Here is a 26,304-nt window from a genome sequence, read left to right on the forward strand (position 1 = left end):
GATAAAATTATAGGCAGGAATGCCGTCTCTCTAACCTCTGAGAGAGAAGTGACTTTATCCTTGGAATGGAACTGTGTCAGGCTTTGCTGTTGCACACTGCACCAAACAAGAGAGTCATGTGCTACTCCTAGAAGTTACATACTATCTCTATCATGCAATCTAGGGCCTCTCAAACTTGGCAGTGAAAAGAAAACACATGCCCTAGAGAATATTAAGGAAGTCCCGTGTTTTGTTAAAGTCTTATATGTTTTCCAAACAATTATGTAACTTTTGTATTCTATTTCAAAATGTATCCAGTTTAATATTAATGGAATTATAGTGTTTTTTCTTACATTTGTGAATTGTGCCTTTTTGGAAAGCAATTTGGCAGTATCTGTTATATACGTATGCTTTCACCCAGCAATCTTACCCTAAGAATCTGTCTTGTAGAAATAAAAACATCAATACATGAAGATATATGCATAATATTTATAACCACATGTCATGGCAAAAATTGGAATGAAATGAATGGCATTCAGTAGGGGAGTGGTTGAATACATTAAAAATTGTGGAGCCTCCATGTCATAGAATATTGTATAGAGATTACAGAGAATGAATTGAACATCTGCTAGATGACTTGAAGGGATTCCTGTGAATAAAGTAAAATGCAAGAAAGTATATTTAGGAGCCCATTCCTTTTTTTAGATATGGGATCTCTCTCTGTTGCCCAGGCTGGAGTACAGTGATGTGATCATAGCTCCCTGTAGCCTCAACCTCCTGGGCTTAAGCAGTCCTCCCATCTCAGCCTCCTAAGTAGCTGGAACTTTAGGAGTGTACCACCATACCTGGCTAATATTTTTGTTTAATTTTTAGTAGAGCCTCACTATGTTGCCCACACTGTTCTCCAACTCTGAGCTCAGGCAATCCTGCCTCAGCCTCCCAAATTGTTGGGATTACAGGTGTGAGCCACTAGGCTTGGCCCCGTATGAATACATATATGCTTTGTAACTAATATTAGCATGAGGAACTAAGTAACTCACCAGGTTGTCTTAGGTGGAAGGGGTGCAGGGAGAGTACAGGATGAAGGAAGTAAAAATGAAGAGAAAGCAGAAGGGGGGAAGAAAACATCTCTTTTATGTAATTACGTAGAATTAGATATGTGTGATATATGTAATACAAATTTTAGATAAACACATTTTCTCCCTTCTTGTAACATTGAAAAATGCACAGGTTTTTGCTTTGTATTCTTCTTGTACCATAACAACACAGCTCTGGGAACAGCTATACATTGGCTTGAGAATCGTGGACAGGACAACATCGTTAGGACAAAGAGCCACCCAGGATAAGCCACTGCATTGCCTCCGGCTGCTAGCATGCCTGCATCCTGGAAGGTCCTGTTGATTCTGCCATGAAGTTAATGAGAAGGTCTTCTTCACTGAGGCAGACTGTGATTCTTTTAAAAGTCCCCTAGACTTTGGTACCTTGGTTCTAGGGTTGATTTCTGCTGGCTCCCCCGTCTCTTAAGCATCGCCTCATTTGACCTCTAGTTTTCGGCAGTAATTTTCTTGGTTGTTTCTGCGTTCTGCCTTTGGTCACTGACTTTAATTTTTTCTTGACTTCAAGCTTTTATGTCATTTCTGCATCTGACCCATTAGTTTTATTGTAAAGTACTTTGTTCTCAACATTTTCACTCGTTTTCTTGGCCTTTACTTGGAACAGCCTGTCTTCTTGATCCACTTTATCATGGTTCAGGGTCAAGGGCACTTTTAATATGTACTATAATATGTACTATCTTAAATGCAGATTCCTTTCCCATTGACTTCTTTTTCATGGAGCATTCCAAAACAGCTATATTATGAATAACTGTTATTATATTATCGGTCCAGAGATTCACATGGACCTCTAATGTGTTTCATGCTGCTTAGAAGTATGAATCCTGTAGTTAAATTTGGATGTTTGGGTTGGACTCTGTCTTAATTTACCATTTTAATTTCTATGTCTTAAAAATAAGCTCAAAATCTCAGTTTCAGGAAGAAACCTTAAAGGTATAAAATCCAACTATACCTCAGATACAGGAATCTTTTCTAAAACACTTCCACAAAGTGGTTTGCCAAAATTTCTAAACATTTTCCTGTTACTATAGGAAACTCACTATCCTCAGAGGTGAACCATGTTCATCTGTGTACATTTTTTTCCTTATTTACATTAAGCTTATATCTGGCCAGTTATTTGCTCATACTTTTACTGACAGCCAGATAAAAATTATATTCTTTCTGAATGAAGATCACATCACCAAGAGCCTCTAAAATGTTTTAAACATGATGTCTAGCGTTAGACTTTTTTTAATTACCAGGTATTCCAAGAGCAGGACCAAATAACCAAAAACCAAGAGAGAAGAAACTGATAAAATCACCTCATGAGACTGCTGATAGCTCTAGGTTGCTTTTTTCTTCTCTACCTCAATGTTCTGTGCTATAAGTCAGCTAAGGACCCAAGGAGAAAAATCAGCAGGGAAAGCCTGGCTTTCATCTTTATGTGTTTTGCTTCATGCTGGCATTAACATGCATAAATCCTGGCTGCTGTTACTGCTCTCTAATATTTTCAAGTAGCCTTGTAATTTTTGCTATTTTCAGTGAGAGGGTTGGTCTGATACAAGCAACCTCCTCATGGTCAGAAGCAGGCTGAACATGTGATAATGAGAAATGTCAATTAAGCATTATTTGTTTGTTTTTATAAACTTTGAAATCAGGTAACTGTTTGGAATAAGGCTTCAACTTTACAATTTCGGGACTAGAGTACAGGTCTTTATTTTCATTTCTGGAGACTGATTTCAGTATAGGAAAGTGAGATGCATTATTCATGCCAGATAATCTTACCAGTGAGTTCCTATATTTGTGTTCCATTTGTGAATATCTATGCAGAAGAGTATTTAGGCAGGTTGCAGCATCACACAAGAATGACAAGTCTTTGATCATTTTTTCACCATCAGGATTTTTGCCTGCATTATGAGAAAAAATGATATCTTTCAGTACTTTAGAAAATATCTTTAATACCATAGTCTGATTTTATATAGCATAGCTAAACACCATGTTATACATCTGATCCATCCAGCCAAGCTTGAATTGCTGTGGTTCAAGCCACAGGTGGTTCAGGCCAGCTCACTCATCATTTTGTTATGCCTGTTTTTAAGGTTTAGTACAAGGCATTTCCCAGTGAATGATTGAATGAACCGACATAAATTATTTCTATAAAATGTTGTTATTCAGTGTTATATAACATAAACATGTTCTATTTTATAGCATCTATGAAGTTACCATCTTCAGGAGGACAATTTTAGATATTTACATTAAGCTGCTTTTAAAGAGTTTTTAAAAACTTTTTCTAACACACAAAACTAAATATTTTCCTGCTTCTGTTTCATCAGCACCATGTCCACCATTTCTTCTTCAGTCACATCAAATTTCTCATCACATCACAGATAGATACAGCTTACAATGCTCTCATCAGCTGCAATAGAAAATGTCACAAATGGTTTATATTTTCATGCAACTTATCCTGCCCTTTTAATAGTAATTCTTCAATACCCTGAACAAGTGTTTCAGGACACACTTATATTTACAAAAGCTGATTTCTGTGTGTTCAGAATACATGATTACAGCTACATTCAATAAGCGCTTTTATGAACTCATCACCCCTAAAGCACTTCATCTTCAGCAGTTCATTCACTCATTATTTCATGGTTGCAACAGCTATTTGTTCACATTCAGAAACAAATCTTACTGAAGTTGTAGGGTTTTTCCTCATGTCATTAAGTTTTCATCATAATTTTTCCCTATGCCAGTATTTACTGTGGTTTATTTCAAAATGCCATCTTATGTTGTATGCCTTCAGTGCAGATATGCTTATTTGCATATTAAACACCTAACACATTTTTACATGGAAGTGAAGAAAATTATTTTCTTACATTTGTGTGGCACATTCAGTATTCTGGATCTTTATTTTATTGCTTTAATAGGATATAAGAATTTTTTTGCTTTTATTCAAATGTAAGAAAAATAAAAGTACAATTTGACAACTAATGGTAATTGACATTTGATCTAAGAGTCATAGAGACATTAGAGAGCAGTGGAGACTGTGGCAAAGGAATACATGCCCTGTCTAAAGGTTCAAGTCACTACCCCACTGCTAGGTATCATTTAGTATTTCCAGATCTTCTGTTTTATTAAATTAATAAACGTCAGAAATTGAGATTTTTGTGGGAAATTCCTCAACTTTGAATGTTGTTAATTAATACCATGATTTCCAAAAACAATGTGTTGGCCAAACAGAATATACATATACATACACACGCACGCACGCACACATACACACGCATACATTGGGCTGATTGGGCTTGCAGTTATCAGTTTAAAAAATCAGTTTTATGTAATCAGAAACTTCAAGAGCGTGAGAGCTGGAAGGAACTTTAGAGTGTAGGAAAAATAAATAGCCAGTGAGGGGAAAGACTGAGACCAGATACCGGACTCCTGACTCCCAGTTCAGGACACTCCAGGTTTCTGATCTGTTTTATAGAAAACATTTTTGATCTGCACGGTTGACAATCAAAGCAGAAAGAATTCAAGGAATGATGGTTAGTTGGCTTTAAGTGGCTTATTTAACTGAATTAACCGGGCATTTCTATCTACCTTTTGCTCATTTTTAGCTTAATAGATTTGATTATGTAGAGGGAATGGGGAGTTAGTACTGTCTGGGTTTTCTGACATTACCTATGATTCAGAATTAATTACTGTTTGCTTCCTGCTTTCGTTCGGGTAGGTAGAAAATTCTGTTTTCACAACATGGAGCATTAGCTATTCTCTGTGTCTGTATTAAATGTGGGAGTGAACGCATTCCTCACAAGATTTAAAGTGTTCGAATTTAAAGTTCGGCTGTTTTTTTTCAACTGAATTAGGAGGGATATCACAGTGAGTGTTCCTAAAAATTCAGAGTCTTCTGTCCAAAAAGAAAATGAAAACATTGGGCCTGGATATGAACAAAAAGAACACCAAAATTACTCTGAGGTTGTGTCAGAGCAGAGTTAATAAATACCATGTGAAATTATTCAGTCACGTGTTGGCCTTCCTGTTGCCTTTTTAAAAGTTAGGTTAACAAGCTTTAACCTTTCTTTCCACTCATTCCTCCAACTGTGACGTAGTTGGATGATTGCTTAGTGCCATTTATTGAGGGTTTTGGTTTTTGCATTTTTAAGAAAAACAGAAGTTTGGGGTAATGTAAAAACACTCTGAGCCTAGCATAGTTGGGGATAAGCGACCAAAAAGTGGACTCTGCTTAGGCAATTTGTGAGAACAGACTTGTGATGCCACCAGTGGGATGATCACGCTGACCCCACAGGCATCTTGGGACAAAGTAGGGAAATGTACCCACTGCGAAATCTACCCAGAAAGTAAAACAGTGAAAGTATAGCCAACATTCATGAGGATGTCAGTTTATATTTCCCTTTATATAGGTTTGGGAATCTGAAGCACAAAGCGGAATAGTTTTATTACATTGATAGTTAAGATCTACCTGCTGGAGATGCCAATGACAAGCTGTAATTCAGAACCTCGTGCTGAGAGAAATGTGATTTTGTATTTTCACTCACCCACAGACATTTTATATTTGCAGTGATCCAATCTCAGCTTTTTAATTCTGTCTAAGAAGTCGCTATTTCCAAGGAGACATTTCTGCCATAATTTCGAAAAGGGAGAGGTAAATCTACCATATCACCTGGAGATTGACAGGAAAAGACGGAAAACAACTCTTTTGAATGCTTTTGGAAGAAAAAACTCTGAGCCATTTTCGTCATTCCTATTTCAGAAGGTTATTCTCATCTGAAAAAGACACTTAAAAGGTTAAAATGGAATATTGCCACGGCCATTCCTCACACAGCAAAGGGAAGTAATAGGCAATTATTTTTATAGATGCTTCTCAAAAGAGAAGCTACGTAGAACTAGGCCTACATTTGTAAGAAAAAATGGGAAATTTAGCAGTTACTCCATGAATTTCAGTGTCAAGAGCCAGTCATGATTTTGCCTTGCAGTACATAAATTGGCTTTTCTGGAGTGAAAATAGCTTGCAGTCCCTCTTCCATTATAATGATAATATGGTTTTATAATATAAAACAGTTAAAAAATATAAATAACTACACATAATTTGATTTTGATATTTCATTTTAAAGATACCTATTAAGCACCTCCTATGTTCTGTGCTGGCAGGGTGTTGGGGCTTCAGCAGCTACAGACAGGCGTGCTCGGGGCCCTCTCTCACCAGGCCTGAGGATTCCACCGAACATTCCTCCACCCATTGTATTGGTAAATGCACGCAGACTTGTGGATAATTTTGTAAGAGATTATCTTACATGAGCAGTTCTGCAGCATACTGTGACCTATCCACCAGGGCATTCTTTCCTGATGACTGCAGCCACGCATCACACTCTTCAACGATTACTTGGCATTCAGTTGCATGTTTCCACCATTATTCGGGTAAAACCATCTTCTATTTAAAAAACTATTTTGGTGGAAAGCCTGAAAATGAGACGAAGCTTATGTGTAGCCAAATGGCCAACCAATAGTGCAAACACATAGGAAAAGCCTTTTTCTCTGATTTATAACACCGCTTCTCTCACCTGCTGAGATCTCCTTCTGTACCCTTCGTTTCATGGCTTTGTCTGTTTCCCACCGTGTAATACTATAGCATCAGCCCTCTGGTGGTACACCCACGTAACACTTCCTCTTCTACTCCCCTCACCCCTTGCTATTCTCACAGATTTATTCTTCAAGATGGACTTTGGATATCACTTTTTGAAGGTGACTTCCCCACAAAATAGGACTTAGCGCTTTTTTTTTATTAGTCCCTTATATTTTCAGTTAAATTTATATAAAAGTTTTTATTTATTTATAAATTAAATAAAATGTTTAATGTTCTTTCTTAAGCTCTTGTTAACTGGTCATTTAATGCATATTGTTTATATTTTCAGTGGACTGTGTTTGGACAGTATATTGATATCTGTAATATAATAGCAATTTTTATTATTTTTATTTATTTATTTATGTTTGAGATGGAGTTTTGCTCTTGTTGCCCAGGCTGGAGTGCAATGGGGTTATCTCGTCTCACCGCAAACTCCGCTTCCGGGGTTCAAGCGATTCTCCTGCCTCAGCCTTTCAAGTATCTGGGATTACAGGCATGAGCCAACACACCCGACTAATTTTGTATTTTTATAGAGACAGGGTTTATCCATGTTGGTCAGGCTGCTGTTGAAGGCCCAACCTTAGATAATTCGCCCTCCTTGGCCTCCCAAAGTGCTGGGATTACAGGTGTGAGCCACCGTGCCCAGCCAATAATGGTAATTTTGAACATTTTTAATATTTAAACCTTAAAAAATGTGTCATTTTAACTGTACTTCTTAAATAATATTCAATAATAGGGATGTTCAATGATTTTTCTCACCTTGGGCTTTATTGGGAATGCTTTTAGTATTTGTTAATCTTACTGGTTCAGTTGAAACTATTAAACACGTGGTCTGAAATACATGCTTTGTTTATTTTAAGGAATTACCCTAATTCAGATTTTATTCAATACTTTTTTTCAATCAGGAATAAATGTTGAAATGTTAAGGGTTTGTTTAAACCAATAATAGATATTTCTATGATCTTTCTCCTTGACTCGTTGCTACAGTTACTTATTTAAATAGATTTTCTAGGATTATTTTTCTCTGTACTGCTGAACTTAGCTTATTTGCATACTAATTCTTTATGATTCACTTATGAATGTTTTGGCCGAGAGCTTATTATAAATCAATAACTAGCAACTTTCTCAATGATTTTTCTGCTTTTTAGCCTATTTAGATGTTCCAATTAATTTATACAACATTTTTCTACAAAATTATCCATTTCACTCATTTTCTATTAACATATTGTTCTTAAAGTTTTATCTGAATTTCTGTCTTTCCCTCTTATAACCAATATTATATTTTTTTCATTTTTTCTTAATTAGCTAAATGTTCATATGGTTATTGAGGTTTTTTTCTCAAAGAAAACTCTATTAATCTACTCTTTTTCCTTTAATTTACTATTTATTTTATCTTTCAATCTATCTTTTGGCTTATCAGGGTCATTCAATTGCCATGGGCAATTCTTTGGATTCTTTATAGCCTTTTCTGTTGAGCACTTACTTCATTTGTTTTATTCTTTCTTAGCACTGCAGGTATGTTTTACTCAATATTATCTTTGTATTCTATAGGTTGTATTACATAATTAGGGTGACATTGGCATTTTTTTAATCAAATTATTTCTGGGAGTATCAGGACACACAATTCTGACCTCAGTCAGTCACCTTTCCCACAAACTCCTGAAAACTCAAGCCCCAGTGCAACCTACACCAGACCCTAGAAAGCTGGAATGAACTGTGTGGAACACTAATATTTCCTAGACAGAAGAGGCTGAAATAGCTTGTGATTAAAGGCAGCTGTGCAGACTCTATTTTACTTCTTTTAATGGGAAAGCCCAAATCCAAGTCAATATTAGGATAGTTATAGTACGCGACCGCCAACACCATGAGAAATGGAAACAGAAAGGTATTGCTGAGCAAGGAAAAGTGCATTACTGCAGAATGTCTGGTGTCAAGCTGGTCTAGACCATGGAAGGGTCTCCAGTGGAGGAAGAGAGAGAGAAAGGTGAGATGCTCCTGCCTTCTCCCATCCAGGAACAGGTGCTGTTGTTGTCATCCCAGTTTTCCGGAAGGGAAGTGCAGAACATTCAGACCTATGGGTCTGTTTTTAATATTGATCTCTAACAGATATATCCCAATCTGAGTCCTGGAATGTGAGCAACTCTATCAATTCCCATTCTCTGTTGGAAAGGGCAGGAGAAAGATTGGAAAATAAACACAGGGAAAAAATCTACTTATTCCTAGTGGCCAACTGTTTTCATCTGTACCCATTAAACATTTATTGTCTGCCGTTGCGGTTTTGATGCCTTCCTGAATCCAAGAGTTGTTCAGAAGACCATTTTAGAATTTTCCAGCAGATATGGCTCGCTTCTATTTTAGGTCTTTATATCTGGTTATATAGAAATGTGGTCACTGGAGGTGATTTAAAAGGGTTCTTTAACACTTTAGACTCCTTTGCCTATGGGCTCACGTTCATGTGGTGGCTTTCCAGGACACTCCTGTGTGCTCTGGGCTAGAGAACTGTTCTTTACAGGTGATTTTATTTTCCTGCAAGAGCTCCTAGGAGCTTTCCCTAGTTCCGGGCCTGGTTTTTTAGGGTCATTTCTTAGCCTAGATTTCCTGAGTCCCAACATCCTCCTTGTCTCAGGCTAAGAGGACTCTAGTTTCTTCAGCTGATTCTACCACGCAGCCCCCAAGCTGATGCCAAGCTTCTCTCCTGCTTCTCCAGGCTGAGGGCAGAATTCTCCAGGACTTGCATATCCTGATTTTTGGTGAGTAACTCTCTCCAGCTCCCTGTGGTCTGTGATCTGGACCCAGTGCCCACAGGATTATCAAGACTGCAGACACTTAGGGTATGTCTGATGTTATTCTGGCTTCAGCATCTACTCTGATATTACTTCTGTGACTTCAGTTTTCTCTTGACTTTGCATACCTGGAGATTTCCCTTTCTTGGTTTCAGCACAACTATATAATTGAAAATTATTTAGCTAAAAAATAAGCAAATGACCTGAGTAGACATTTATCAAAAGAAGACATACAGATGGCCAACACGTATATGAAAATGTGTTCAACTTCATTAATCATCATGAAAATGCAAATAAAAACCAGAATAAGATAGCACCTCACACCCATTATGATGGCTATTCTCAAAGAAACAAAGATAAGTTTTTGTGAAAAAGTAAAAAAAAAAAAAAAAAAAGAAAAAAGAAAGAAAAGAAACATATATACCGTTGGTTGGGATATGAGTTAGTTCAGCCATTATGGAGAACAGTATGGAGGTTCCTGAAAAAATTAGAATTGCCATGTGATCTAGCGATCTCATGACTGGGCATATATCCAAGGGAATTGAATTTAGGATGTTGAAGAGATACCTGCATTCCCACGTTCATCACAGCATTGTTCACAACAGCCAAGATATGAAAACAACCTAATGTCCATTGATAGATACATGAATTTAAGAATGTAGCGTGCAGTGGAATATTATTCAGCCTTTAAAAGGAACGAGAACCTGGCCAGGTGTGGAGGCTCATGCCTGTAATCCCAGCACCTTTAGAGGCCAAGGCAGGCGGGTCCCAACGTCAAGAGATTAAGACCATCCTGGCCAACATGGTGAAACCCCATCTCTACTAAAATATAAAAATTAGCTGGGTGTGGTGCTGCACTGCACTCAGGAGGTTGAGGCAGGAGAATTGCTTGAACCTGGGAGGTGGAGGTTGAGGTGAGCCGAGATCACACCACTACACTCCAGCCTGGCACCTCGCGATGGAGCAAGACTCTGTCTCAAAAAAAAAAAGGAGAACCTGTCATTTGTGTTAACATGTATTAGGGTTCTCTAGAGGGACAGAACTGACAGGACAGGTGTATATATGAAAGGGAGTTTACTAAGGAGTATTGACTCACGGTCACAAGGTGAAGTCTCACAGTAGGCCGTCTGCAAGCTGAGGAGCAAGGAAGCCAGTCCAACTCCTAAAACCTCAAAACTAGGGAAGCCAGTACAGTCTTCAGTCTGTGGCCAAAGGCCCAAGAGCCCCTGGCAAACCACTGATGTAAGTCCAACAGTCCAAAAGCTGAAGAACCTGGAGTGCGGTGTTCGAGGGCAGGAAGTGTCAAAACCAAAACTACAGAAAATAACAAATATTTAACGGGTACGTGATGATTAAAGTTCAATTCCTTTGGATATATACCCAGTCTTGAGATTGCTGGATCATACGGTAATTCTAATATGTGGGAATGCAGATATCCCTTCAACATACAAAGTTCAGTTCCTTTGGATATATACCCAATCATGAGATTGCTGAATCATATGGTAATTCTGATTGTTTGAGGAACCTCCATACTGTTTTCCATAATGGCTAATCTAATTCATATTCCAACCACAGGAGAAAGATGGAGGCTGGAAGACTCAGCCAGTCTGCTCATTCCACCTTCTTTTGCCTGCTTTTTTCTAGCCCTGCTGGCAGCCAAGGGGATAGACCCACCCAGATTAAGGGTGGATCTACCTCTCCTAGGCCACTGACTCAAATGTTAATCTCCCTTGGCAACACCCTCACAGACACACCCAAGAGCAATACTTTGCATCCTTCAGTCCAATCAAGTTGACACTCAGTTTTCACCATCACAGCAAATGAACCTGGATGATACTATGCTGGGTAAAATAAGCCAGACCACATGACAAATGACGTATGATTTCACTTGTATGTGAAATTCATAAAAGTCAAACTCATAGAAGCAGAGAGTGGAATACTGATTGTCAGGGGCTGGGGAGTGGGGAAGATGGTGAGATGTTGGTCAAAGGATAGCAAGCTTCAGTTGTGCAGGATGAATAAGTTCTAGAGATAGAATGTACAGCGTAGTCACTGTAGTTAACAATGCCATATTGCACACTTGAAACTTGCTGAGAATCTTTTCTAAGTGTTCTTACCTCAGACACACAGAAGTGGTAGCTATGTGAGGTGAATGTATGAATTACTGTGATTATAGTAGTTATTTCGCAATGTATACATATATTAAAACATCACATCACACACCGTAAATATATACAATTTTTATTTATCAATGGTGCCTCAGTAAAGCTGGGGAAAAAGAATGCAAACTCTCTAAAGCCAAACAAAATGTATTTTGTTCTATTTTACTCAGAATTTGCATGTTCGGGAAACAAAGGGGCAGAGGTGAGGAGAGGGTCCCTGTGTTCCAATTCCGTCTGCACTGGGGCCTGGAAGTCTGGATTGACAGCCACGGCTAATGGTTCAGTTCTGGGCCTCAGTTTGTATACCATTATATAACCTATTCATAATATGTCTTCTTCTATTAATTCACTTCAATTAAATTCAGCAAACACTTGTTGGGAATGTCTCACAGGGCAGTTATTGTGTTGGATGCTGTGAGAGTTGTGGTCTTGATTGCCAAGGATTCATGATCTATTTGAAAGGGCGGACGGACAGAACTGTGACGTAAAGGAGCATGTATACGCATGTGTGGGGAAGAGCATTTCTGATAAATATGATAAATATCAGAAATAAGGGAGATGCCATCGCTGCTTTTTCTATTTTGTGCTGCCCATTTATGTTGATTTTATTTTGTCCTTACTGTCTCCTGTTCTTTCCCTGCTCCCCTGGCTCAGTAGAACAGACAGAATATGCACTTTGTCTTGTACTGGAGGTAATCCAGGAGTGAGACTACTTGTTAACTTCTGGGGGTAGAAACCAGAGTGGACAGATGAGGCTAAGTGGTTCTCAAGTTTTGGAGGTCTCACAGAACCCTTTGAAAACCTGAAAAAAACAACAACCACCGAGAAACTGATAAGCCCCATTCTCAGAAAAAATACTTCTTTGTGCATGTGGTTTCTGGTTTCCTGAAGCCCCTCTGTAGACCTCCTGAGTGAGGAACTGCTGAAGTCAATCTAAGCGAAAACCTGTTCAGGCTTTTATTGCAAGTTCTTCTGGAAAGAGAAATAATTTTGTTTCGACCACACAATCAATAAACAGACACACAGATGCCAGGAGAATCAGTTAACGTGGCCACTGTCTCATCAGGATACATTTTACTTTTCCTAGCACTGTCTAAATGTGGTTACCAGCATTAATACAACAAATGATGAAGATATTATGAACTCAGTCCCCACATGGGTAAGAGTATGGCAACAACTGTGGTCTAAGCAGCCATCTCTCCCAACTGTAAGAATTCAAAGGTATAAAACCCCAGCCAACAGATGTGATGCTGTAGAAGCCATCTGCAAGTTTAGTGGTATTGTAATGATGATGGAAAGACTCAGTGTGAAATCAAATATCTGATCCTTGTTTACGGAAGTAAAGTATGTTGACTCCCACTTTTGTTATTTCAATTGCCTTCACTCTGTGTGAGTCACAGTTGTAATAGTAACACATTACTTTTGTCAGTGTAAGATAAAAAGTCAAATATTACTTTTTCTTTAATTGGATTCTCAATGCACTATAAAAATTTCAGCCTGTAATCCCAGGACTTTGGGAGGCCGAGGCGGGTGGATCATGAGGTCAAGAGATCGAGACCATCCTTATCAACATGGTGAAACCACGTCTCTAGTAAATGTACAAAAAATTAGCTGGGCATGGTGGCATGTGCCCGTAATCCCAGCTACTCAGGAGGCTGAGGCAGGAGAATTGCCTGAACTCAGGAGGCAGAGGTTGCGTTTACTGAGATCGCGCCATTGCACTCCAGCCTGGGTAACAAGAGCCAAACTCCGTCTCAAGAAAAAAAAATTCAGTGTGTTATCATCTGTAGGTAATTTGGTTCTGAATAATCTCATATGATTGAAATTTCTAAACAGTGGAACTCTGATTGTGGGATGCATATTCTGAGCAAACAAATGGAGTTTTTATGTTTCTTACAATGTTATTTATGAAGAACATTTTTTAATGAACTGCATTTGATTTTTATCTCAAAGCTATCCCTTTACTTTCGATTTGCTTTTTTTTTTGTTAAAAGTCAAATATGTGTAACAGTTTTATAAAAACTTTATACCTAAAATCCAATTATATAAAAAAGAAAACTGATGATTCTTTTAAATGGCAAAAGACGCCTCCTTCCTCCTTTCTCTGCCCTGAGCAGCTCCTTTACTGATATCCATATTTGTTTTTATGTTATTAATTACGTACAAAAAAGAGAAGAGAAAGTAAAACATATTTTATATTTAATGTGTATCAAATACAGTCTGCCCTAATGTGAAATTATGAAAAGGGGAAGACCCTTCAACAGAGTTGAAAGAGCCTAGCCCTCAGTTACATTTCTCTTTTCTTGTCTGTAAAATTGACAGAACAGTTTAATGGAGACTTTAAGTGAAAATCAAATGCCCATCACAGTATAGCACCCCTCCTTACCCAAACTCTTAGTCTTTCCCTTTCTCAGTAATTATATTCTTTATAAGAAGGCATTCGTCTTTTGTTTACTTCTCTAATACCTTTTCACTTTGTTGGGAAAGGGACTCACATTCCCAGCGTCTAGCACAATGCCAGCAGGCTATACTGACTCTCTCATCCTTCCCAAGTCACATCCCCTGGGAAGCTTTTTCGGAGCTGCCCCCCACCCCCTGGGTGGAATTGACATTTCAGTCTCTTTTCAAACCCCCACCTACCCAGTACAAAACAAAAATCACGTGCTGCATTTGACTGCATTTGTTCTGTTTAAGTCTTTCTTGTTCTTGCAAGCCTTTCTTGGACAAGAACCCTGTCTTGGTTACCTCTGTATACCAAGCAGCTAGGATGGTGCTCTGTCTACAGTAGATGCCTGATTTCTAACTGAATGAAAAACATGATTGTGGAGGTTGGGCTCACATGCTAGGTGAAGTACCTTGTGCTCTGACACCGTCCAGTTCACCTTAGAGCCTTGCCCATTTCCGGGTGGGCAGGGGAGCTGTGGTTCTGAGAGGTCTGATGTAGTTTGGGTTACGGTGTGTGCCGCCTTGCCTGCCACAGTCCCATTTCCTGCCCACTCACCCTGGTATCTCATTCAGCTTAGCACTCATCCCAGATATATGTTATTTCGATGTTTAGAAAATGTTTAGATAGTTTTAAAAATAATCTAATAGGACTGTATTATCATTTTCTTTATGTATATAATGAGGTCTATTTTACATTTTGCATAATTCACCAGTTTGAGAAGTATAATTCAGTGAGTTTTTGTCAATTTACTGAGTGGCTCAACCATAACCATATCTAGTTTTAGAATATTTTTATCATCTCAGTAAAAGCCCTCATACCCATTAATGGTTAATCCCCATTTCTATCCCCAGCTATTAGTCTACTGTCTGTCTATCTCTATCAATTTGCCTTTTCTAGGAATTTCATCTAAATGGAATCATGCAGTATGTGGTCTCTTTTGTCCAGCATCTTTCACTAATGCTTCTGAGGCTCATCTGTCTTGTAGCATGTATTATTAGTTCGTTCCTTTTTATTGCTGAATAGTATTTCAATTTATGGATATACTACATTTTATCTATTGAGTTAATAGAACTATGTTATAATTTAAAACCAATTATTTGGTAATAAATATTTCAAAAACATTGTATACTTTCATTATTTAAGTGTCCCATCTCCTCTGAATTATCTGTTTGGATGGTATCAGCACCCTGGTACAGCATAGCATGTCTACAGGTGATTTCCAGTGTGGAGAACCCTTAGAAAGCCAGGCTGGTTTGATTTTTGTTCATATCAACATTTCTCGAGCACCTTTGTGCTGGGTTCTAAAGATGAAAAAATAAATAAGATGTCATCCCTCCCTTTGAGGAACTTTTAGTCTAATAATAACAGCTAACATTGTTGAGTACCTACTATTGCCAGGTATCGGCTCTAAGTACATTACATGTATTATCTCATTTTAAATCCTCACCATAACATATGAGGAAGATAGTACCATTGTCATCTTTTACAGGCTAAACTGTTGCAGAGAGGTTAAGTAACTTGACCAAGTAACTTCCGTTGGTTTAGGAGGCTGGATGGATGGTAGATGGTATTGCTGGTAACTGAGATAGGAAATTCAGAAAAACAGTAACAGTTATTAAAGGGCAGGAATGGAAAAGATATGAGGAGAGTTTGAGACAGATTGAATTTGAGATACCACGGAACACTCAAGGAGAAATGTTCAATGGGTATTTGTATCTACACACTTAAAGCTGGGGCATGACATCAAAGCTAGAAATATAAATTGTCATCAGCATGTAAGAGGAGTAAAGTCACAAGTAAAGATACCCTCAGGGAGAGTGTGTAGAATGAGAAAAGCTGAAGTTGATCCTTGGGGAGCACCAGTGTGGACAGGGAAGCTAGCAAATGCACACCCAGAAGGAACACTGGGGATCTGGGAGGAGAACCAAAAGACAGCAGAGCTGCAGCAGCCAACAGGCAGACAGGCGAGGCAAGGAAAGCAGCAAACGCAGCACAAAGACCCAGGAAGATGGCACCAAAGTGTCTCCTCACTGTGGGAATGTGGAGGCTATTGATGACATTTGCTTTCAAAGACTGGCAAGGTCTGAAGCCAGTTGGTAGTGGATTTAGAAATTAATGGGCCATAATTTCAAGTTAGAGCTACTCTTTTTGTTTTGTTTTGTTTTTGTTTTTTGAGATGGAGCCTCCCTTTGTTGCCCAGGCTGTAGTATAGTGGTGCGCTCTCGGCTCACTGTAACTTCTGCCTCCTGGGTTCAAGTGATTCTGCTGCCTCAGCCTCCTGAGTTGCTGGGATTACAGGTGCATGCCACCATGACAGGCTGATTTTTTTGTATCTTTAATAGAGACAGAGTTTCACCAAGTTGGCCAGGCTGATCTCAAACTCCTAATGTCATGATCCACCTGCCCCGGCCTTCCAAAGTGCTGGGATTACAGATGTGAGCCACCATGCCGGCCAGGGCTACTCTTTTGAGAGTTTCAAGAACTAAAGCCTTGAAGCCTTAGAGCATTAAAGGAAGATTTTCTTTTCAATATGACAGACTTGAGAACACTTATACGCTTGGGGCAGTGAGCCCAGATAGGAAAAGAGATGAAAATGTTAATATAAGAGCGTAAGGAAACAGTTCGGTAATTCTCAGCCTTGGCTATATATGAGAACCACCTGGGCTGGGGAAAGCTGTAGCGGATCCTGCTTCAGAACAGAACTCTCATTCAGCTGGTCTTGTAGCAGGGCTCAGGCATCCATAGCATTTGTATAGCTCCCTAGATGATAGTAATGTATAGCCATGGTTGAAAAAGACTCAAATGATTGGTAGAGTGGAATTTCAGAGGAGGTGGGAGCAGATGGGATTAATACCAGCACAGAGGCATTGGCCTTGACCAGGATAACAGGTATCTTAATCTGTGAGACTAGAGGTGAGCATGAGTATATTTATAGGTAAGTTTACAAATATAAAGGTAGGAGGTAAAACTAGCACATGCCAATTTAGCATTCTCAGTTGAAGGGTGAAGCCAATAGGTGAAGGGAGTTGGAGCTGCATGGCTTGAGAAAGTGGGTGAAACTTTGGAATATGTGCTGGAGGGAGTTGGGTGAGGTGTTGAACAGTGGTCAGCTCGTGCAGATTGTCCACCAGTCGTTAGGGACACACAGTCCTAATGCATTTCCAGTGTGAAAATAAAACCTGAAACAAGCATTTCCTCCAGAGACACTTACAGTCATGATCTAATGATGAGGTTTTGGCAAGAATGGGTCTCAGTAAGGACAGGGTGAGGGATTCTGAAGATCCCACTGATGGAAGTGGAAGTTTTCAACCATGGATCCAAGGAAAAGGAGAGAAGCAAGTGAGGGCAGAGGAGGCTGATTAGGAGGAAATGAAGGGCATGAAGACTAAATGGGCCACTGAGATCCAGGTGAAAGACTGGTAAGGTGAGTGGCATGAACACACTGGCAGGATGGGAGCTCATGGTTGACTTATGCTATTGGAAGTTAGGCTCATGTGGATCAGCTCCAAGGCTCGGTGCTTGGCTGTGGGTACAGTTGAATGAGGTAAGATTAAAAGTAAAAGTCTGTTAACAGGAAGATGTAAAGAAAATATTAGGCTAGGGTGTTGGTTGTATCATTCATCTGGAGATTGAAAACATCCTATAAAAGGTTCCGTTTGAGCTGTTAAAAGATGAGCCTGATGCCCATGTTGTTGATGAATAAGAGGCGATAATCATAGGCATGCATCAGGATTAGTGAGATGAGAGGTAAATGTTCAGCCATGAGACTCAAAGCATGGGAGAATTTTACTAGAAGGTGGTGGGTAATTCATGGTTTGGGTTGGAATGAGGAAAGCAGAAATGGTGAAACTTTCTTCCACCTCAACTCCATCGTATTTAAGCCTTGGAACAGTTAGCATTTTCCACCACAGAAATCTGCAGGGAAAAAGGAATCCTGGGAAGAGATTAGTTTGGGATAGGCAAGAAAGTACAAGGTATGTTCTAAGCAGAGGCTGGTTTGGAAGGGAGGTGTTTCCCAAAGTCTGGCATTGAATAATAAACAGCAACTACAGGAGATAACAGGGACCTTCAGCCTGAGCACTGATTGCTGCTTCAAGCCTCCTTCCATCCTTATGACTCGTCAAACAGAACATCTTCATTTAAGCTGCCATTCTTTAAAGATGCCTCTATCACTTGCTAATCTTGCTTTTCAGTAAAGACAGAGTAGGCCTCAGGCATACAGTGGGACTTTAATAGGGTCTTGTTAGTATTTCATCTATTTTAGTATTACCTTGTATTCATGGGAAATGATCCTGGTGTATTTATGTCATATAAAATCCTTTATGAAATATGTATTTAAGTTCATTTTTAAATATTCAGTCTATAATAGCAGAAGTGGCAAAAATAGCAAAGGTGGTATGGGAATGACTGGAGTTTTGGAAGTTGTGACTCAAATTAGAGGATGATTAAGGAAGGACAAGATGGAGGGGAAGGATTTAGAAGGGAGGGCAGGCAAGAACCCTAGTTCCCTAGGAAAGGAAACTGTGACAATATAAAGGGTCCACCATCAGAGTGAACCCTAGACCATTTGGATCTTCTGAGATTCCCCAGGATAGTCTCCAGAAGCAGAAGAGGCTCCTGGAGCTCCTCTGCCCAGATCTCATGCCACTGCTCAACACAGAACTCAGAGACAAGAGACCCAGCTGAGCCAGGACAGCCTTTGTGAAGCTGTGCTCCCAGCAGTTAGGGGGAATTCTTTGTGCTCATTAATGAAGGTTCTCAAAGGAGTCATAGAGAACCACAGACCTACCCAGGGAAACCCCAACAGAACCTTGCTATGGCTTATATCCTCCCAAGATGTAGTTCATTAAGAACAAGTTTCTGATTGTGTGCAGCTAAGGGTACTTGGGTTTTAAGCAATGGAGTCAAGCAAAGGCAATAGTGAGAGGTTCTTAGACCTCCATATGGAAAACTACAAGACACTGTCAAGAGAAATCACGACAAAACAAACGGAAACACATCCTATACTTATGGATGGGCAGAATCAATATTGTGAAAATGACCATACTGCCAAAAGTAGTCTATAGATTTGATGCAATTCTCATCAAAATAGCACCATCATTCTTCACAGAATTTAAAAAAAATTCTAAAATTCATATTGAACCAAGAAAAGGTCTGCATAGGCAAAGCAAGGCTAAGCAAAAAGAATGAACCTGGAGGCATCACATTACCTGACTTCAAACTATACTATAAGGCTATAGTCACCAAAACAGCATGGTACTGGTATGAAAATCAGCTCATAGACCAACGGAACAGAATAGAGAACCCAGAAATGAAGCTAAATACAGCCAATGGATGATAACCATGCAAACAAAAATATAAAGTTGAGAAAGGACACTGTATTCAACAAATGGTGCTGCATTACTTTGCAAGCCACATGCAAAAGAATGAAACTGGACCCTCATCTCTCCCCTTATACAAAAATCAACTCAAGATGGAGTAAAGATTGAAATCTAAGACCTGAAACCATAAGCATTATAGAAGATAACATCCGAAAAATTCTTCTGGACATTGGCTTAGGCAAGAATTTTACGACCACGACCCAAAAGCAAATGCTTTAAAAAAAGAGATAAAGAGCTGGGATTAATTATACTAAAAAGCTTCTGCAAAGTAAAAGCAATAATCAGCAGAGTAAACAGAAAATCCACAGAGTGGGAGAAAGTCTTCACAAACTGTGCATCTGACAATGGACTAGTATCTAAAATCTACAAGGAACTCAAATCAGTAAGAGAGAAACAAATAATCCCATCAAAAAGACATGAATAGACAACTCTCAATTCTCAAATATACAAATAGCCAACAAACATGCAAAAATGCTCATCATCACAAATTATCAGGGAGAAGGAAATCAAAACCGCAATGCGATACTGCCTTACTCCCGCAAGAATGGCCGTAATCAAAAAACTCAAAAAACAATAGATGTTGGTGTGGAGGTAGGGAAAAGGGAACACTTGTATACTGCTGGTGTGAATGTAAACTACTACAAACCACTATGGAAAGCAGTGTGGCAATTCCTTAAAGAACTAAAAGTAGAACTACCATTTCATCCAGCAATCCCACTGCGAGGTATCTACCCAGAGGAAAACAAGTCATTTTATGAAAAAGATACTTGCACATGAATGCTTATAGCAGCAGAATTTGCAATTGCAAACATAATGGAATCAGCCGAAATGGCCATCAGTTAACAAGTGGATAAAGAAAATGTGGTACAAACGTACTGTGGAATACTAATCAGCCTTAAAAGGGAATGAAATAACAGCATTTTCAGCAACCTAGTTGAAGCTGGAGACCATTATTCTAAGTGAAGTAACTTGGGAATGGAAAAGTAATCATCATATACCGTCACTCAGAATTGGGAGCTAAGCTATAAAGATACGAAGGCATAAGAATGATACAGTGGACTTTGAGGACTTGGGGGAATGGGTGGGAGATGAGTGAGGGAGGAAAAACTACACATTGGGGCAGTGTAGTGGGTGCACCAAAACCTCAGGAATCACCCACTAAAGAACTTATACCCATGACCAAACATCATCTTTTCCAAAAAACTACTGAATAATTTTTTAAAAATAAATAAAAGTGAAATGAGAGAAATTAGTGTTGAGAGAGAACTTATTCATGGAGGTAGGAAGGCCGGAAATTAGAGCAAATCCACATAAAATCAACATTACCAGTGCTAAAACAAAACCCGACTCTATTTTCTTAAGAGCAAAATTGTAAAAAGTGACATTAACGTCAATCCTAGAAGAATGAAACACACATCTGCATTATTGATACGAGTAAATGATTTGTTTTTCCTTGAAAGAGTATCCAAGTGTATTGTGTTCATTTTCACACTGATCACAGAGAGCACCCTTCTGGCAACAGGTAGCCGTAGTTTTCAGGACCTGGCAGAAATTCTATCTTCTACCTTTAAAACTCAGGCACAAATTACGGGCAGCTGCTAGGCCCCTCTGCCCAGAGCCAAGTGACTGGCACCATCAGTGGGAGGGACGGAGGCTTGAGCTTCCCTGGTCCCCCAGATCATCTGGCTGCTGCTTTCCCCCGCTGCAGCTGCACCCCTTGACCTCCCAGTCTGTGAGGTGCCAGCCTGCCCCGTGCAGGATTCTATGGCCAGCAGGTGCCAGCGCGTGATGCTTTGTGCGCTTTCTGACGTCCCGAGGCCAACGGTCACGGTCACCAAGTTCTGCACACTTGGCACCGGCCGCAGACTTCGGAAACTTGTGGAAGCCGAGTTTCTAAGGAAAGGTCCCGACCGCTACACTGTTGTCATGGGCAGCTGTCTGAGCCAATTCCTGGGCTGGCCCCGGGCCAAGCTGCCGCCCCAAGCCCAGAAGCCCCGGGCCCTGCGCTCCAGACCCTTCCGACGCTCCCAGGTCCAGGACTGCTACAAAGTCGTCTATGTCCACAGGCCGCGCTGGGTCCGCACCCGGCCCCTCCCCAAGGCTCCTCCAGGCTGGGACAATGCCCGCATCTGGAGGTACTTTTCCAAGAGACCATCGCTCCAGAGCTTCATTGTCCCGGGCTCTTCCGATATCGGCCAGGCCTACGTTAAGTGGCGGCTTTGGCACGCCCGGCACCCGCCGTCTGTCCCCAGCCTGGTGACCGTGAAAATCGCCCCGCCGGAGCACAGAGGGGAGCCTCGACAAGCCTCACCTGCCCCGGAGCGCCCAGATCCCTGTGCCAGGGAGACCATGCTCAAGGCCCTCAGCCAGTGCAACAATGGAAAAAGGAAATTCACCGAACCACTCTGGTTTGAGGCCCCGGACGCCAAGCGGAGGAAGCAGAACCCGGCACCCAGGCCTTCTGCCTTCAAGCCCGTCAGGAGACGTAGAGAGGCAAGCCCGTCAAGAGACAGCCCCATCTTTGTGCCCAGGCCTGGGCCGCTGAGAATCCTCCGAACTCCCGCAGCAGTGTCTTCGGGGAGATTCGGCCTTCCCTTAGTCCACCGCCCGCCCTACTGCAGGAAGTACGCTGTCCAGAGCCCAGTCCCAGCGGCCACCACGGGAGCTCTAGCAGCAGGTGCAGCAATGTCTCCATGTCTTGGGCCTTCCTATCCCCCAAGGAGCCGCTCCGGGGTGGGGACCATGCACCTCTGAGCACACCCAGACTGCAGCCCGGCTCAGAGTCAGGGCCCTGCTCCCTTCTCCTGAGCCTCCAGACTCCTTCACCCTACTGACCCCTGTTTCACCCCCACAGGAGCCACTGAGCCCACCGGGGCACTTCCCACCGCTTCAGCTGACCACTCTGCCAGCCCCAGCCCCGCCTCTCCTTAGCCTGCGGAGCCCCCACTGAAGAGACATCGTTGCTCTCAGAACCCTTCCCTTTCCCCTGCCCACCCACTTCTGCCTTCTCCCTGGAACAGGAGGCAGCCATATCCTCTATTTTCCCAGTTTGTATAGTAAATATTTGTTCTTCTTTTAAATAATAGTGTCTTTATTATTTAAAAAAATTGAAATCAGCTGAATATCCTTAAGCAAAAAATAAAGAAAAATTCAAGCCACACCTCACACTATATACAGAAATTAACTCAAGTGGATCATAGACAAAATGTAAAACCTACAAATGTATATATTTTAGAAGAAAAGAAAGTAAAAATTTGTTGTGACTTTGGGTTATGCATATTTTGCTTTAGATAATAGTAAAAAGAGTGTAAAAGAAAAAACTTATGAATTCGACTTCGTGAAAAATAAAAACAATAACCTCTTCAAAACGTACTGTTAGGAGAATGTGAATGAAGCCCTAGGCTGTGGGGTATGTTGCATACCATGTAGCTCATGAAAGAATTATAGAAAGAAAAGGTAGGGTGGCTGGCAAGATGGCCAAAGAGCTATAGGTCCAGTCTGCAGCTCCCAGCGAGATCAGTGCAGAAGACAGGTGATTTCTGCATTTTCAACTGAGGTACCCGGCTCACCACACTGGGACTGGTTAGACAGTGGGTGCAGCCCACAGAAGGCAAGCTGAAGGAGGGTGGGGTGTCGCCTCACCTGAGAAGCACAAGGAGTTGGGGAACTCCCTCCCATAGCCAAGGGAAGTCTTGAGGGACTGTGCCATGAGGAACCGTGCATTCCAGCTCAGATGCATGGTACAGCATGGTACTGGTATGAAAATATGCCCATACACTGTTTACAACAGCAAAGACCTGGAACCAACCCAAATGCCCATCAATGACAGACTGGACAAGGAAAATGTGGCACATATACACCATGGAATACTATGCAGCCATAAAAAATGAGGAGTTTGTATCTTTTGTAGGGACATGGATGAATCTAGAAACCATCATTCTCGGCAAACTTACACAAGAACAGAAAATCAAATACCACATGTTCTCACTCCTAGGTGGGTGTTGAACAATGAGAACACATGGACACAGGGAGGAGAGCATCACACACTGGGGTCTGTCAGCAGGGGGCCAGGGGAGGGACAGCTTGGGGTAGGGAGGTTGAGGAGGGATAACATGGAAAGAAATGCCAGATATAGGTGATGGGGTGATGGAGGCAGCAAATCACCTTGCCATGTATATATCTATGAAACAATCCTGCATGATCTGCACATGTCCCCCAGAACGTAAAGTACAGTTAAAAAAAAAAAAGACATAAAATAAAAACAATAAAAAATAAAAGAGAATATGCCCATAGACCAGTGGGACAGAATAGAAAACCCAGAAATAAATGCAAATACGTACAGCCAACTGATTTTTGACAAAGCAAACAAAAACTAAAGTGGGGAAAGGACACCCTAGTCAACAAACGGGACTGGGATAATTGGGATGCACCATGCAGTAGAGTGAAAGTGGATTTTCATCTCTCACCTTATACAAAAATCAACATGGATCAAAGACTTAAATCTAAGACCTGAAACCATAAAAATTATACAAGAGAACATCTGAAAAACCCTTTTAGACACTGGCTTAGGCAAATACTTTATGACCAAGAACCCAAAACAAATGCAACAAAGATAAATAGATGGGACTTAATTAAACTAAAAAGCTTCTGCCTAGCAAAAGAAATAATCAGCAAAGTAAACAGCCCACAGAGTGGGAGAAAATCTTCACAATCTATGCATCTGACAAAGGAATAATAACCAGAATCTACAAGGAACTCAAACAAATCAGCAAGAAAAAAATAATTCCATCAAAAGTGTGCAAAGAATATAAAAAGACAGTTCTCAAAAAGAGATATGCAAATGACCCACAAACATATGGAAAAATGCTTATCATCGCTAATTATCAGGGAAATGCAAATCACAGCCATAAGGTGATAAGCACCTTACTCCTGCGAGAATGGCCATAATCAAAATACAATAGATGTTAACGTGAATGTGTGAAAAGGGAACACTTGCATACTGCTGGTGGGAGTGTAAGTAGTATACCCATTATGGAAAACAGTGTGGGGATTCCTTCAAGAACTCAAAGTAGGTCTATTTGATCCAGCAATCCCATTACTGAGTATCTGCCCAGAGCAAAAGAAGTCACTATATGAAACAGACACTTACACATGCATGTTTATAGCAGCACAATTCACAATTGCAAGAATATAGAACCAGCCCCAATGCCCATCATTAACAAGTGAAAGTGATATATTTCTATGCCATGGAATACTACTCATCTATAAAAAGAAATGAAATACGGACATTCACAACAACCTGGATGAAACTGGAGATTACTATTTTAAGTGAAGTAGCACAAGAATGGAAAACCAATCATCATATGTTCTCCCTCATAAGTGGGAGCGAACTATGAGGATGCAAAGGCGTAAGAATAATATAGTGGACTTTGGGGACTCACGGGGAAGTGTGCAGGGTCAGGGATAAAAAGCTGTACATTGCATACAGTGTACATTCCTTAGCTAATGGGCACACCAAAATCTTGAAACTTACAAGAACTTATCCATGTAACCAACCACCACCTGCTCCCCATAAACCTATTGAAATATTTTAAAAATTCATGTATCCAAAGTACACAATACCGTTTAATTATCTTTTAAAAACTTTTTAAAATGTATATTTTATTTTACTTTAAGTTCCAGGATACATGTGCAGAATGTACAGGCTTGTTCCATAGGTATACATGTGCCATGGTGATTTGCTACACCTATCAACCCATCACCTGGGTTTTAAGCCCACATACATTAGCTATTTGTCCTGATTCTCTTTTTCCCCTTCCCCTGTATCAAGCTCCAAGGTGTGCTGTTCCCCTCCCTGTGTCCATGTGTTCTCATCGTTCAGCTCCCACTTATGAGTGAGAACATGCGGTGTTTGGTTTTCTGTTCCTGTTTAGTTTGCTGAGGATGATGGCTTCCAGCTTCATCTATGTTCCTGCAAAGGACATGATCTCATTACCTGTTATGGCTACATAGGGTTCCATGGTGTATATGTACCACGTCTTCTTTATCCAGTCTAGCATCGATGGGCATTTGAGTTGGTTCCATATCTGTTATTGTGAATAGTGCTGCAATAAACATATGTAACAAAATGATTTCTATTCCTTTGGGTATACCAGTAATGGGATTCCTGAGTCAAATGGTATTTCTGGTTCTAGATCCTTGAGGAATTACCGTATTGTCTTCTGCAATGGTTGAACTAATTTGCATTTCCACCAACAGTGTAAAATTGTTCCTGTTTCTCCACAGCCTCACCAGCATCTATTGTTTCTTGATGTTTTAATGATTGCCATGCTGGTTGGCATGGGATGGTATCTCACTGTTATTTGGGTTTGCATTTCTCTAATGATCAGTGATGTTGAGCTTTTTTTATATGCTTGTTGGCTGCATAAATGTCTTTTTGAGAAATGTCTGATCATGTTCTTTGCCCACTTTTTGTTGGGGTTGTTTTTTTTCTTGTAAATTTGTTTAAGTTCTTTGTAAATTCTGGACATTAGACCTTTGTCAGATGGGTAGATTCTAAAAATTTTCTCCCATTCGGTAGGTTGCCTATTGACTCTAATGATAGGATTTCCTATTTAATAAACGGTGCTGGGAAAACTGACTAGCCATATGCAGAAAGCTGAAACTGAACCCCTTCCTTACACCTTATACAAAAATTAACTCAAGATGAATGAAAGATTTCAATGTAAAACTCCAAACCTTAAAAATCTTAGAAGAAAACCTAGGCAATACCATTCAGGACATAGGCATGAGCAAAGATTTTATGAAGAAATCATCAAAAGCAATTG

General features: G+C 40.3%; 2 protein-coding genes across 8 annotated transcripts in view; both read left to right on the top strand.

Moving 5' to 3' along the window:
• Window positions 1-26,304, top strand: part of MTUS2 (microtubule associated scaffold protein 2) — a 744,933-nt gene that overhangs the window by 473,752 nt on the left and 244,877 nt on the right. The window lies entirely within an intron of this gene.
• Window positions 19,791-22,780, top strand: LOC118154026 (POM121-like protein 2). Its single transcript, XM_035303366.3, has 2 exons — window positions 19,791-22,154; window positions 22,332-22,780. Exons 1-2 carry the CDS (start codon window positions 21,242-21,244, stop codon window positions 22,406-22,408), a joined length of 990 nt encoding a protein of 329 aa, XP_035159257.3. The 5' UTR covers window positions 19,791-21,241; the 3' UTR covers window positions 22,409-22,780.

The sequence above is a fragment of the Callithrix jacchus genome, chromosome 5 (assembly GCF_049354715.1).
Source record: "Callithrix jacchus isolate 240 chromosome 5, calJac240_pri, whole genome shotgun sequence".
NCBI classification, from domain to species: domain Eukaryota; kingdom Metazoa; phylum Chordata; class Mammalia; order Primates; family Cebidae; genus Callithrix; species Callithrix jacchus.